The sequence below is a fragment of the Podarcis melisellensis genome (genome assembly GCF_964234715.1).
Source record: "Podarcis melisellensis genome assembly, chromosome: 12".
NCBI lineage: Eukaryota > Metazoa > Chordata > Lepidosauria > Squamata > Lacertidae > Podarcis > Podarcis melisellensis.
In genome coordinates this window covers 53971420-53985221 of record NC_138544.1, presented here as the reverse complement: position 1 = coordinate 53985221, position 13802 = coordinate 53971420, and the positions used below count along the sequence as shown (strand labels likewise).

General features: G+C 48.1%; 1 protein-coding gene across 1 annotated transcript in view; it reads right to left on the bottom strand.

Moving 5' to 3' along the window:
- The window catches only part of LOC309353250 (vasoactive intestinal polypeptide receptor-like), a 118217-nt gene that overhangs the window by 46023 nt on the left and 58392 nt on the right, over nt 1-13802 (bottom strand). Inside the window, exon 3 of the mRNA XM_081882576.1 lies at nt 6254-6361. Coding sequence (XP_081738702.1) covers nt 6254-6361 — 108 coding nt within the window. The remainder of the gene's footprint in view (nt 1-6253; nt 6362-13802) is intronic.

Here is a 13802-nt window from a genome sequence, read left to right as displayed (position 1 = left end):
GGAGAGAGAAGGGGGGGAAAACCCCCTCTCCTGTACATGGTCCAACATAGAAATGGAGCTAAAGAGACAGCAATCAATTTCAGAATAAATGTTCCTGGCCAAGAAACAAGACCAAAACCCTGATTTGGTCAAAAAATTAAAAAGTCTCTGCTTGGCATGTCACATTTTTTTCCATGGAAAAGAATTAACGCTGGAGAGTGTTTTGGTAATATGAAGACAGGAATCTGTCAGATCACTGGTCCATCGACATCAGGAATGTCCAAAGTCCGTCTCGGGGGCCTAATCTGTTTATCTCCTGGGGTAAAATCCTAAAAAAAGCTCTACAACTTCAATCCTAAAAATCCTTAATCACTTAATCAAACCTGGCCCTCTTTGAAAAAAGTTTGGGCACCCCTGATCTCTAGATCAGACTTATCTGCTCTGTTTGGCTCTCCAGATCTTCACCAGATGTTTCCCACCACCTGTTATCTGATCCCATTTTAACTGGAGATGTCAGGGACTGAATCAGGGACCCTCTGCAAGTAGTCCTCTCTGTCACTAAGCTCAGGGGTAGTTTTTGCGCTGCCCTCTGGACAGACTCCCAACTCCCATCATCCCCAGCTGGAATGGCCAATGATCAGGGGAGATGGGACCCTCCAAGTTAGACTACTGCAATGCATTGCACGTGGGGCTACCTTTGAAGACTGTTGGAAACTATAGCCGGTGTGTAACATGTTGGCTATGAAAAGAAAGCAGGAACAGATCATCTGGATCATATAAACTGACCTGAATGCATTGCCCGCCAAGTAGTTTCTGGACCCAATTCAAAATGCTGGTTTTGACCTTTAAAGTCAAATACTGTTTGGACCTTAATGGAGGGCCTTTCCAGCGGGAGGTCAAATTGGCTAAAGTGGTACCTCAGGTTAAGAAGAGTTTCAGGTTAAGAACAGGCCTCCAGAACAAATTAAGTTCTTAACCCAAGGTACCAATGTATATGGTGATGGGGTGAGACCCTTACACACACACACACACACACACACACACACACACACACACACTGAGGCATAAATCCAGAAGCCTCTAGCTTGCCACAAGAGGAAAGCCATGCCATAAGAGGAAGCTAAATAGGAGAACTTGATCTGCAGAAGAAGCTTTGGGAGTAAACTTGCTGGTTCCTGTTAGCACTACTTAGAGAGGGCTTCCAGGGTGAAAAGGCATCTCACTCAATTTCTAGGTGTAGAAACATAGCCTGGAGTCAATGCGTGGGGGTTTTTTGGGGTGGGGGAAATGACACTGAAATATACTCAGAGTTGCAAGTGATTTCATGCTCTTTATTCAGCTCATAGTGGTGAGGAGGAATGAATGAATGAATGTCCCCTCAAAGTATCTGCTTTATATACATTATTTACACAATGGGCTGCACATGATTGGCTAATCCCAGAATTCTACTGTAAGCCAATCAGGTTGTGGATTCACTTCTATCTGGAGCATGATTGGGTGGTTCCTGCCAACCAATCATACTGCTGCATTGTTCTAGGACCAATCAGACTGCTGCATTCTGAATCCTATTGTTCTAGGACCAATCAGACTGCTGCCTTTTGGATCCTATTGTTCTAGGACCAATCAGACTGCTGCAGTTTGGATCCTATTCAATTCAGTACATAACAGACACTATCTGAAGCCAGTGGACTGCCCTGTCTGCAAAAAGAGCATACAGCAAGTGCTAAACGATTTACTGGAATTGGATTTGGCAGCCAGACATGGGAAAGATGGTAGGAATCCTGGTGCCTTGGAGAATGGAAAACAGAAAGAAAGAAAGAAAAAAGCCTGGAAAACTGAGCTGGTGATGTGGACAAGATGTCAGCTGCAGTGAGGGGGAAGACAAACAGCTCAGCAGTTACATGATTCAGCTAGATCTTTCTCAATTCTGCCCTGGCCCCTGCATTTATCCTGGCTAGCTAAGGAGCATCACATGCTTGCAGTCAGGCTGTTAAAGGTAAAGGGACCCCTGACCATTAGGTCCAGTCGTGACCGACTCTGGGGTTGCGACGCTCATCTCGCTGTATTGGCCGAGGGAGCCGGCGTACAGCTTCCGGGTCATGTGGCCAGCATGACTAAGGCGCTTCTGGCGAACCAGAGCAGTGCATGGAAACACTGTTTACCTTTCTGCGGTACCTATTTATCTACCTGCACTTTGACGTGCTTTCGAACTGCTAGGTTGGCAGGAGCAGGGACCGAGCAACAGGAGCTCACCCTGCTGCGGGGATTCAAACCGCCGACCTCCTGATCAGCAAGTCCTAGGCTCTGTGGTTTAACCCACAGGACCACCCGCTTCCCAGTCAGGCTGTTAGAGGGCACCAAACTCCTTCAAGCAAGGCTTTGGGAGAGTTGCCATTTAATGCCATGTAGAGTTTGGCCCAGAAGGTTAAGCTTGCATCCTAGCTAAACCTCTTTGTACCGGTTCCCTCTTTGGGCACAGAACAGAATAGGGTTGTGCAGTGTCTGTCTGTGCGATTGACAGGACATTTGAAGCCTCTGGATTGGCCAGGCCTGCTATCCATTCCAGGAGCTGCCCTTGTGTGGTGCATCAAGAAGCATCTCATTCCTGTAGCACTTCAGTGACTCCAGATCCAGCAGTACAGAGCCAGAGACCTGGGCCTGAAAAACACCCTTTTAGCACATAGATTTGGAGATAGCTGCCCACACCCCAAGGCTTGCCCTGACAGCAACAACCAACTGGCAATGCAGGGGCCAGCGATAGCTCAGTTGGTTAGAGCAGGCTTCTTCAACCTTGGCGCTCCAGATGTTTTGGGCCTACAACTTCCATGATCCCTAGCTAGCAGGACCAGTGGTCAGGGATGCTGGGAATTGTAGTCTCAAAACATCTGAAGGGCTGAGGTTGAGGAAGCCTGGGTTAGAGCAGGGTGCTGATAACGCCAAGATTGCAGGTTTGATCCCCCCTTTGGGATCAATAATCTTCCGGGTCCCCTTCAACTCTACAATTCTAGAGTATACCTGAAGGAGTGTCTCCACCCCATCGTTCAGCCCGGACACTGAGGCCCAGCTCCGAAGGCCTTCCGGCAGTTCCCTCCCTGCGAGAAGTGATGTTACAGGGAACCAGGCAGAGGGCCTTCTCAGTAGTGGAACCCGTCCTGTGGAACGCCCTCCCATCAGATGTCAAGGAAATAAACAACTATCTGACTTTCAGAAGACATCTGAAGGCAGCCCTGTTTAGGGAAGTTTTTAATGTTTCATGTTTTATTGCAGGCTTCCACAACCTCGGCCCTCCAGATGTTTTGAGACTACAATTCCCACCATCCCTGACCACTGGTCCCACTAGCTAGGGATCATGGGAGTTGTAGGCCAAAAACATCTGGAGGGCTGAGTTTGAGGAAGCCTGCTTTATTGTGTTTTTAATATTCTGTTGGAAGCCACCCAGAGTGGCTGGGGAGGCCAGATGGGCGGGGTATAAGTAATAAATGATGATGATGATGATGATGATGATGATGATACTATGATCTGACCACCGCCAACCCTACCAAATATCATCAGAGGTAGAGTTAAAAAATGCCCACAGTTTTATGATGACATTTCAAAAGGCTGCAGAAGACAGATGTGATAACTGCAGTGAGTAAACTCTTGGGGAAAGTTGAACCGTTTAGTGAATCAGCTGTTCAGGGTGAGTGTTTCGCAATCAACAGATCTATTTCTTCTGCCCTTGCCTCGCTGCGCTGAGCGACTGCCACAGAACAAGGGGCTGTCATGAAGTCTGGGATTTAGAAATGGACAGGCTCTTTACAAACAGCCCTGACAAAAGTTTGAGTGGAGGTGATGGGGAACAGGGGATGAGCTTTCTGGAGCTCAGCCCATCTCCAGTGAAGGCATTTTGACAGATCCGATCCTGCCTATCAAATTAGCTGCGCTTGCCAAAAAAGCTCTTAAGTCAGGGGACCTCAGAACAGAAATATTTTTTTAAAAAAATCACCGTTTCATTTACAGGGTTCCTGACATGATGGAGGCACAACTGGGAGAGATGTGCTCAAAATAACTCTTGGCATGGTGTCAAGAAAATAAAAATAAAAGGAAAAGACAATGTCAAAGCTCTCCTGAGGAATATCTTGACTGGCCGGGCAGCATGAGCCAATTAATGGGCATCTACTTAGAAGCAAGGGACGCGGGTGGCGCTGTGGGTAAAACCTCAGTGCCTAGGACTTGCCAATTGTAAGGTTGGCGGTTCGAATCCCCACAGTGGGGTGAGCTCCCATCATTCGGTCCCTGCTCCTGCCCACCTAGCAGTTCGAAAGCACCCCTAAGTGCAAGTAGATAAATAGGTACCGCTTTATAGCGGGAAGGTAAACGGCGTTTCCGTGTGCAGCGCTGGTGCTGGCTCGCCAGTTGCAGCTTCGTCACGCTGGCCACGTGACCCAGAAGTGTCTTTGGACGGCGCCGGCTCCCAGCCTCTTAAGCGAGATGAGCGCGCAACCCTAGAGTTGGACACGACTGGCCCGTACGGGCAGGGGTACCTTTACCTTTACCTTTACTTAGAAGCAAGTCCCACTGCAATCAGTAACTACTAAATACAGTGGTACCTCGGTTCTCGAACGTCTCTGTTAACTAATGTTTTGGAACCTGAATGCCGAAAACCCAGAAGTCAATGCTTCTGTTTTCGAACGCGCCTTGGAAGTCGAACGGCTTCTGCTGCTTGTTTTTCAATTTTCTCAATTTAATTTGTAGACAGCCCTTTGCACCTCGGTTTTCAAACGTTTCAGAACTCAAACAGTCTTCCGGATCGGGTTACATTCGAGAACCGAGGTACCATTATACCTGGTGCATTTAAGATGGCAGACTCAAACACAATGCTAGAGGTTGGGGCCACTCAATGAAACTTGAGTGTTGGGAGATTGAGGAAGGCAAAGGGCATAGTTTAACTAGGTACTCTTCACACAGTGCCTAGTTAACTATGGAACTCGCTGAACAGTTGTGTGTGGTTCGTAAACTAGGGGGACCAGGGTAGTCTCCTAAAGGGTCCAAGAGCCCTTCTGCCACCTTGCCAATGCTTGTTCGGCTTTGGGCAGGAGGCCTCAGGGCTCTAGCATCCAGCTTGTGCCCAGCTTGCAACTCACGCTTGCAACTTTGGGACGTCGCAATGTCATGTGCGCCATGTCAACCCCACACCCCACAGTTGACCTCACAAGCCGGCAGCTCTGGCCCTAACAGTTCCCCTACAAAATAATTCACCGCGTGCCACTGTTGCCGAACTAAGATCTAAGGTAGCAGAGTCTGTTTGTGAATGGTAGAAAGCCATAAACAGTAGTATTTAGCTAATGTTTGGGATAAGAAGGGAAAATACAAGCTGCAGAACTAGGTCAGAGAGGAAATTCCTTGGTTTAGTTTATGAAAACCAGCCTGGCTGGGCTAGCTAAGTGCAGAGCCATTAAGAAACAACGGGGAACCAGGTTCTGGGTCATTGAGGGCCACTGGCTATGCAAAAAGTTATCCTTCCCCTCTTATTCGAGGAGTGGACAGCAGTGGCGTAGCGTGGGGGGTGCAGGGGGGCCAGCCGCACTGGGCGCAACATCTGGGGGTTAGGGGGCGCAAATCCACGGGTTAGGGGGGTGCAAATTACTTGCCTTGCCCCGGGTGCTGGCAACCCACGTTATGCCACTGGTGGACAGAGACAGGAGATTTGGGAGGGTGACAAGGTAGTGGTGGTGTGTGTGATGTCATGGGAAAATGTATCCTTTCTGAAATCTGAAGGTGTTCTGGGAACAAGTAGGAAGAACTATCTTGGCGCTGGCTGGAGGAGGCTGGGAAGAAGAGAAGAAGAGTTTGGATTTGATACCCTGCTTCATCACTACCCTGAGGAGTCTCAAAGCAGCTAACATTCTCCTTTCCCTTCCTCCCCCACAACAAACACTCTGTGAGGTGAATGAGGCTGAGAGACTTCAGAGAAGTGTGACTAGCCCAAGGTTACCCAGCAGCTGCATATGGAGGAGCAGGGAATCGAACCCGATTCACCAGATTACGAGTCCACTGCTCTTAACCACTACACCACGCTGGCTCTAGGTTAGAAGGAGTAAAACCTTTTCTCTACCCGCTTTCTCCATAATGAGAGGCGGGCAACTCGGGATGACAAGATGTCTGCCATCAGACTTGGCGCCTGTTTATAAAGTGGTTTATCAAAGCTGTTCACCTTCGATCAGAAAGACTCGCAGATATAAACCCACAGACAAAACCATCTTCCCGTACGCTCTGAATTGGGAAAACCACTTACCTGCAGTCCTTGAAAAGAAGGTGAAATAGGCAGGGCAGGGCAGGACTTTGACTTCGCCCAGACTTCCTGCAGGCCAGCAAGTAAGGTTATCCCACATACTCCCGCAGCCTAAGAAGAAAGAGAAATGGAAACTTCAGTGGAAACAGCAAAACCGAGAGAAGCTTTGCACGCTTCTTGTGGGGCAGCACTATATGGCGGGCCACATACATCTAGCATCATCAAACCTTTCCAGCAGGGGGGCGGTCCACTGTCCCTTATACCTTGTGGGGGGGCCAGACTGTATTTTGAAAAAGAAGTAGAAGAATGAATTCCTATGCCCCACAAGTAACCCAGAGATGCATTTTAAATAAAAGGACACATTCTACTCATGTAAAAACACGCTGATTCCCAGACTGTCCATGGGCTTAATTCAGAAGGTGATTGGGCAGGATCCAGCCCCGGGGCTTAGTTTGCCTACCCATGATCTAGAGCAGCCTTTCTCAACCTGTGGGTCCCCAGATGTTGTTGAACTACAACTCCCATCACCCCTAGCTAGCAAGGCCAGAGCTCAGGGATGATGGGAGTTGTAGTCCAACAGCATCTGGGGACCCGCAGGCTGAGAACTGCTGATCTAGAGTCTTCAGTTGCCTGTTCCACATGGTGAAAGGGTGGGGTGTGATTTGCACAGGTGAAGCAGCGCACGGAAGCAGCAACGGGTTTCAAAATCATTCCCCTCCTGTTTCCCAAAAAGCTTTTCTGCTCTGCATGCATGAGGCTAGAACAATGCATTATGGAGTTTGCAAACTGATGGGGAATTCCTCTTCCCTACAAGAAATAAAAATCTATCCTGCCTTGCAAGGTTGCTGCAGGGTTTAAATGTGAAGAACCTATTTCATTTCATGATTTCATTTCTTTTATTTATATCCTGCCTTGCCTCCGGGGAGCTCAAGGTGGTGTAAATAGTTCCAACCTTCCACATTTTATCCTCACAACTGCCCTGTGAGGTAGATTAGGCAGAGAGTGAGTGACCAGTCCAAGATCACCGGGAGAACGTCATGGCAGAGTGGGGATTCGAACCCTGGTGTCCCAGGTCCTAGTCCGACACTCTAACCACTACACCACACTGGCTGCATTGTATACCATCTCCTTGAGCTCATTGGAGAAAAAGGTGAGATAGCAATGCAAATGTTCCTTGCCCTCAACATTTCATCGGCCATGAATGCAGACAATTCCAGGAAGCTATTTTCGCTCTGCTCTATGAAAAAACCCATGATGCCTTGGTGGAATGGTATTATTGTACAACAATCCCACACAACATCTGAGCTAAAGAAACATGAGCTACTCTGTGGCACCAGCATTTTGGCACTCCTCTGCCATAAGGATCCCATGCACCCTAAATAAATTTCGTTTGGCTTTTTATTGATTTATCTCCTCTTGTTTTGCTCTCTAGAGGTGACATTAGAAAGTGTATTGATGCTATGCGAAAAGGGATGTGTCGTATTTTCATCGGGCAAAGCAGCTTTAGGGAGGGACAAGTCCAGCTGGGCATTTTTGTTAAAACCCCAAGGGATGGAGTGAATCAGGCTACCAAAAGGCAAAAGACAGAGCAGAGCAAAACTGATTCTGATTGAGAGTTCAAACTTCATTTGTGCAGCAGGGTGTTCTGCTAATTTAACTGATGCGATGATACTCAGCAATCGCAAGCCTTTGGGAACATTTGCATTTTTGAGTGAGTGTTGAAGGAGAAGAGGAGTTTGGATTTGATATCCCGCTTTATCACTACCCGAAGGAGTCTCAAAGTGGCTAACAATCTCCTTTCCCTTTCTCACCCACAACAAACACTCTGTGAGGTGAGTGGGGCTGAGAGACTTCAGAGAAGTGTGACTAGCCCAAGGTCACCCAGCAGCTGCATGTGGAGGAGCGGGGACGTGAACCCAGTTCACCAGATTACAAGCCCACCGCTCTTAACCACTACACCACACTGGCTTCACACACTGGCTCCACACACCCTTTTTATCGCCCACCCTGGATCACCATTACCCACCCTGAAGCAGAAAGGAAGACAAAACACTTCACTTTTCCAATGGATCCAGCAGAAATCATCATCACCATCATCATCATCACCATCATCATCATATTTATACCCCACCCATCTGGCTGGATTTCCCCAGCCACTCTGGGCAGCAGCCAACAGAATATAAAAAACACAATAGAACATCAAACATTAAAAACTTCCCTAAACAGGGCTGCCTTCATATGTTTTCTGAAAGTCAGATAGTTGTTTATTTCCTTGACATCTGATGGGAGGGTGATCCACAGAGCGGGTGCCACCACCAAGAAGCCCCTCTGCCTGTTTCCTGTAACCTCACTTCTCACAGAGGGAACTGCCAGAAGGCCCTCAGCGCTGGACCTCAGTGTTCAGGCAGAATGATGGATGTGGAGACGCTCCTTCAGGTATACTGGGCAGAGGCCGTTTAAGGCTTTAAAGGTCAGCACCAATACTTTGAATTGTGCTCAGAAACGTACTGGGAGCGAATGTAGGTCTTTCAGGACTGGTGTTATGTGGTCTCGGTGGCCACTCTCAGTCACCTGTCTAGCTGCCACATTCTGGATTAGTTGTAGTTGCTGGGTCACCTTCAAAGGTAGCCCCACGTGGAGCGCATTGCAGTAGTCCAAGCGGGAGATAACTAGAGCATGCACCATTCTGGTGAGACAGTCTGTGGGCAGATAGTGTCTCAGCCTGCATACCAGATGGAACTAGATTGTAACCTAGAAAACCACATAGAGCTGAAAGAGGAAGTGGGAAAGAGGGCCACTCTTGGGCTCCATGATGACTGCAGATGGTGACAGCAGTCACGAAATTAAAAGACGCCTGCTTCTTGGGAGAAAAGCAATGACAAACCTAGACAGCATCTTAAAAAGCAGAGACATCACCTTTCCAACAAAGGTCCGCATAGTTAAAGCTATGGTTTTCCCAGTAGTGATGTATGGAAGTGAGAGCTGGACCATAAAGAAGGCATATCGCCGAAGAATGGATGCTTTTGAATTATGGTGCTGGAGGAGACTCTTGAGAGTCCCATGGACTGCAAGAAGATCAAACCTATCCATTCTGAAGGAAATCAGCCCTGAGTGCTCACTGGAAGGACAGATCCTGAAGCTGAGGCTCATGAGAAGAGAAGACTCCCTGGAAAAGACCCTGATGTTGGGAAAGATTGAGGGCACAAGGAGAAGGGTATGACAGAGGACAAGATGGTTGGGCAGTGTTCTTGAAGCTGCCAGCATGAGTTTGACCAAATTGCGGGAGGCAGTGGAAGACGGGAGTGCCTGGAGTGCTCTGGTCCATGGGGTCACGAAGAGTCGGACATGACTAAATGACTAAACAACAACAACTTTTCAAGGGAGGAAAAATGCACCCATCCGTACCACCTCACAACCAAAGAGGGTAACAAGTGGAGGGCCTCTGAAGCTTTGCATGTGCCAGAAGACCTCAAGCACAACTGTCACACCCATGGGCACCATGCTGACGACTATAGAGACTAGAGGGACCAGCTGGGAGAGCATGGAATGGGCAAGCTGTGTTGGTTATGTTTGCCTTCAAGGTGCTGAGCTGATGAGAGTCTATTCCTTGGTTAGGCTGTGCGCTGAATAGTAACTCAGGGTAACCAGTTGATGTTTTGCCAATAAGAGTCAATGATAGGAGAGAGTGTCTCCTGGTGACTTCGGGTCTCTTCTGGAGAGTTTGGAATGAGATACCCCACAAGAGCTTGGGGAATGTGTTGCCCCTCTAAAGTCCGCCTTCTAACATAGGGTATCTGTAGCTGTCGAGCTGCTCCCTAGGACCCACATACCTACGGGACCGCCTCTACTGGTATGCCCCGCAGAGGACCTTAAGGTCCACAAATGACAACACTTTGGAGGTCCCAGGTCGCAAGGTGGTTAGATTGGTCTCAACTAGGGCCAGGGCCTTTTCAGTACTGACCCTGACTTGGTGGAATGCTGTCACAAGAGACCAGGGCCCTGCGGGACTTGACATCTTTCCGCAGGGCCTGCAAGACAGAGCTGTTCCATCTGGCCTTTGGTTTGGACTCAGTCTGACCCTTATGTTTCCTTTCCTTATGGTTTTGATCTATGGGCTACTATTAAAATGAGGCTGCATTTCAAATTATATTTTAACCTGTATTTTAAACTGTTTTTTTTTTAATTGTAATTTTACTGGTGTTAGCCACCCTGAGCCCGGCTGGCCAGGGAGGGTGGGGTATAAATAAAAAATTATATTATATATTATATATTGCTGAACTGCAACTCCTAGTGTGGCCAGGAGTTTGGGGTGATGGGGGCTGCAGTTTCCCTGCCACTCCGTAAAAGCTAGGAGGCATCCAGTGCCCGAGGATTTTTAAAGCATTCCTCTTCAACCAGGCATCAAGATGGCCAGTTCAAACCACCAAAGAGCAAGCGGCCCAGCAATTCCTCAAAAGGTATCAACACATGAAAGGCCACACTCCATTTTCTGTCTTTTGACAGAGCTGCACTGCAGAATGAAAATCACACCCAATTGCACTAAGGAACTCCAGAGTCCTTGGATCTCAAGCACAACTTATACATATGCAAGAGTTGAAGCAGCGTGAATACTTGAGGGTTATCTTTGCTCCTCGGGCGAGAAAAGTAAACACGGAGTTGACGATGTGAGTCATTTTCAAAGGAGTATGGGGGCTGGGAGAGGAAGAGACCCACTTTCTCCGCTGTGGGAGTATTTTAACTTGGTTCATCTGATAAGCGCAGAGGTGTCTTAATTTCTCCCTGTGTTTCATCTGCCAACAGAAAAATAATAAATGAGGAGCTTACAGTATAACTGGAAAGCTGCAAGTCTCCGCATGTTAGAGCTTCCCCCGTCCAGAACCATTCAGGGAGATGGAAGGGGGGGGGACCCAGTGGCTTGGAACAGCCCCTGGAGATCAAAAGTGGCCATGAAGAGAAATTTTGGGAGAGAAAGGTCAAAGAAGGGTGTCCACAGCACTCACTCATCCATCAATATGGTTGGTGACCCTGCCATAATCCTTTGCAGGACACATGGAGGGCAACCAGCACCCTATCTTCAAGGGTGCCCCATTCGCATGATTTTCCATACATGGAAGTATCTCTTCATGGACACTCGTCAGGAATGAAAGCCAAACTGATGCCCGGAAGTGCAATTCTAATTTAGTACAAGAGGAAATCTGGAAACCATCCTGTTTTCAGTTCCACCAACTCTCATGTAAAGGCACTGTAGCAACCACTAAGCAAAACTCTCTCAGCTACTTAAGGTTTTTCTCTCCGCAATGGAATAATAAGTAAAGGTAAGTGGACCCCTGACCGTTAGGTCCAGTCATGGATGACTCTGGGGTTGCGGCGCTCATCTCGTTTTATTGGCCGAGGGAGCTGGCATACAGCTTTCAGGTCATGTGGCCAGCACAACTAAGCCGCTTCTGGTGAACCAGAGCAGCGCACGGAAATGCTGTTTACCTTCCTGTCAGAGGGGTACCTATTTATCTACTTCCACTTTGATGTGCTTTCGAACTGCTAGGTTGGCAGGAGGTGGGACTGAACAACAGGAGCTCACCCAATCCCAGGGATTCGAACCGCCGACCTTCTGATCGGCAAGCCCTAGGCTCTGTGGTTTAACCCACAGCGCCACCCGCGTCCCTAATGGAATAATAGCTGGATGTATAAACTCTGCTGAAAAGACTAGTAACGCGTTTTCAAATGCCTGCTATTAACTAGAAAACTTGCGAAGTCTGTCCACGAATGCAATATAGCCAGCCTCTTGCTGTGAATGCTCAGCCTTTAGTCTAGATTTTATCAGCATCTTAATCCCTCGACAGGGATGGAGTGCAAAAAGAAAGGGTTCTGAAGAACTCTTTTAATGGAAGTAGCCCTCTTTTAAAATAGGTGATGTTTGAAATGTGCCCCTTGATGATAGAGAGCGGTCCTCTCTCACTTGGGTGTCGCATTGTGGGACACTTAGGAGTGCCTTATACAGGGTTAAAGGGACGCGGGTGGCGCTGTGGTTAGACCACAGAGCCTAGGACTTGCCGATCAGAAGGTCAGCGGTTTGAATCCCCACGATGGGGTGAGCTCCCGTTGCTCGGTCCCTGCTCCTGCCAACCTAGCAGTTTGAAAGCACGTCAAAGTGCAAGTGGATAAATAGGTACCGCTCCGGCGGGAAGGTAAACAGGGTTTCTGTGCTCTGCTCTTGTTCGCCAGAAGTGGCTTAGTCATGCTGGCCACATGACCCGGAAGCTGTACGCCGGCTCCCTCTGCCAATAAAACGAGATGAGCGCCACAACCCCAGAGTCGGCCACGACTAGACCTAATGGTCAGGGGTTCCTTTACCTTTTACCTTACCCCTAGGTATACCCCTGTTTTCCAGTCACACCATTCAAAACTCCTTCGGTTCCCAGCTAGCTTTGCCAGGAAACTCTCTCTCACTCTCTCTTTCCTGCTCAAGATCCAGTGGTTTGCCTTCTGACATTGAATTGCATTGTGCGCCTGGATGCATGCAAGATTAGGCGCAAGCTCGAGAGCCCTTTTTAACTCAAATTTTTATTAAGCTTTCCAAAAATTTAACACATACACTTCAATACAGAGTAAAGCATTTTTTTCCTTGTTATTTTTGGCAACTTCCCATCCCCTTTTCCATGATGTTTTGATTTCCCTCCCTCTGCAGCACTCTGCCTTCTACTTCATATCTTAGCAACACTACCTTTAAGTTCTTCTGTTGCTCATAGTTCAAATCCTGCTCACATATTCATCCTATAATGACATTTCTTTAAATGCAAGCTCGAGAGCTCTTGTTTGGTTTTGAAACCCTTTTCTTTTGGTGTTGTCAGTCATGCTTATTTTTAAATGCCTGACTTGTTCCTATTTGCTAGTGGGAGTGGGGTTGGCACTATATTCTTAGAATATCTCTGCTTGTGCACATTGCTGTGGCCGAACCTGTTTCGCACTCGCCCAAGTTCCTGTGCAAACAACAGGCCGGGCAGAGTGCTCCAAAGCAAATTGATCTGTGCTTGCCTGGTCTTGATGGTCTCTGGGCAGAGGACTTGTTCCATAAACCTCTCTTATAATATGCGCTGGCAGAAGGGAACAGCCGGTGCACTGAGGGGCTGCCAATGTACACCTGCCAACTCAACTGATCTCTCCCGGTTGGACACTGAGAGAATAGGATGCTGGGCAAGGTGGACCACTGGCCTGATCCAGTGCTTTTAAGGATGGATGGCAGATAATGGATTGAAGTTGAATCCTGACAAGTATAGTGGTGCCTTGGGTTAAGTACTTAATTCGTTCCGGAGGTCCATTCTTAACCTGAAACTGTTCTTAACCTGAAGCACCACTTTAGCTAATGGGGCCTCCCGCTGCCGCCGTGCCGCCGGAGCACGATTTCTGTTCTCATCCTGAAGCAAAGTTCTTAACCCGAGGTACTATTTCTGGGTTAGCGGAGTCTGTAACCTGAAGCTTATGTAACCTGAAGCATGTGTAACCCAAGGTACCACTGTACAGTCATACCTTGGGTTACAGACGCTCCAGGTTGCAT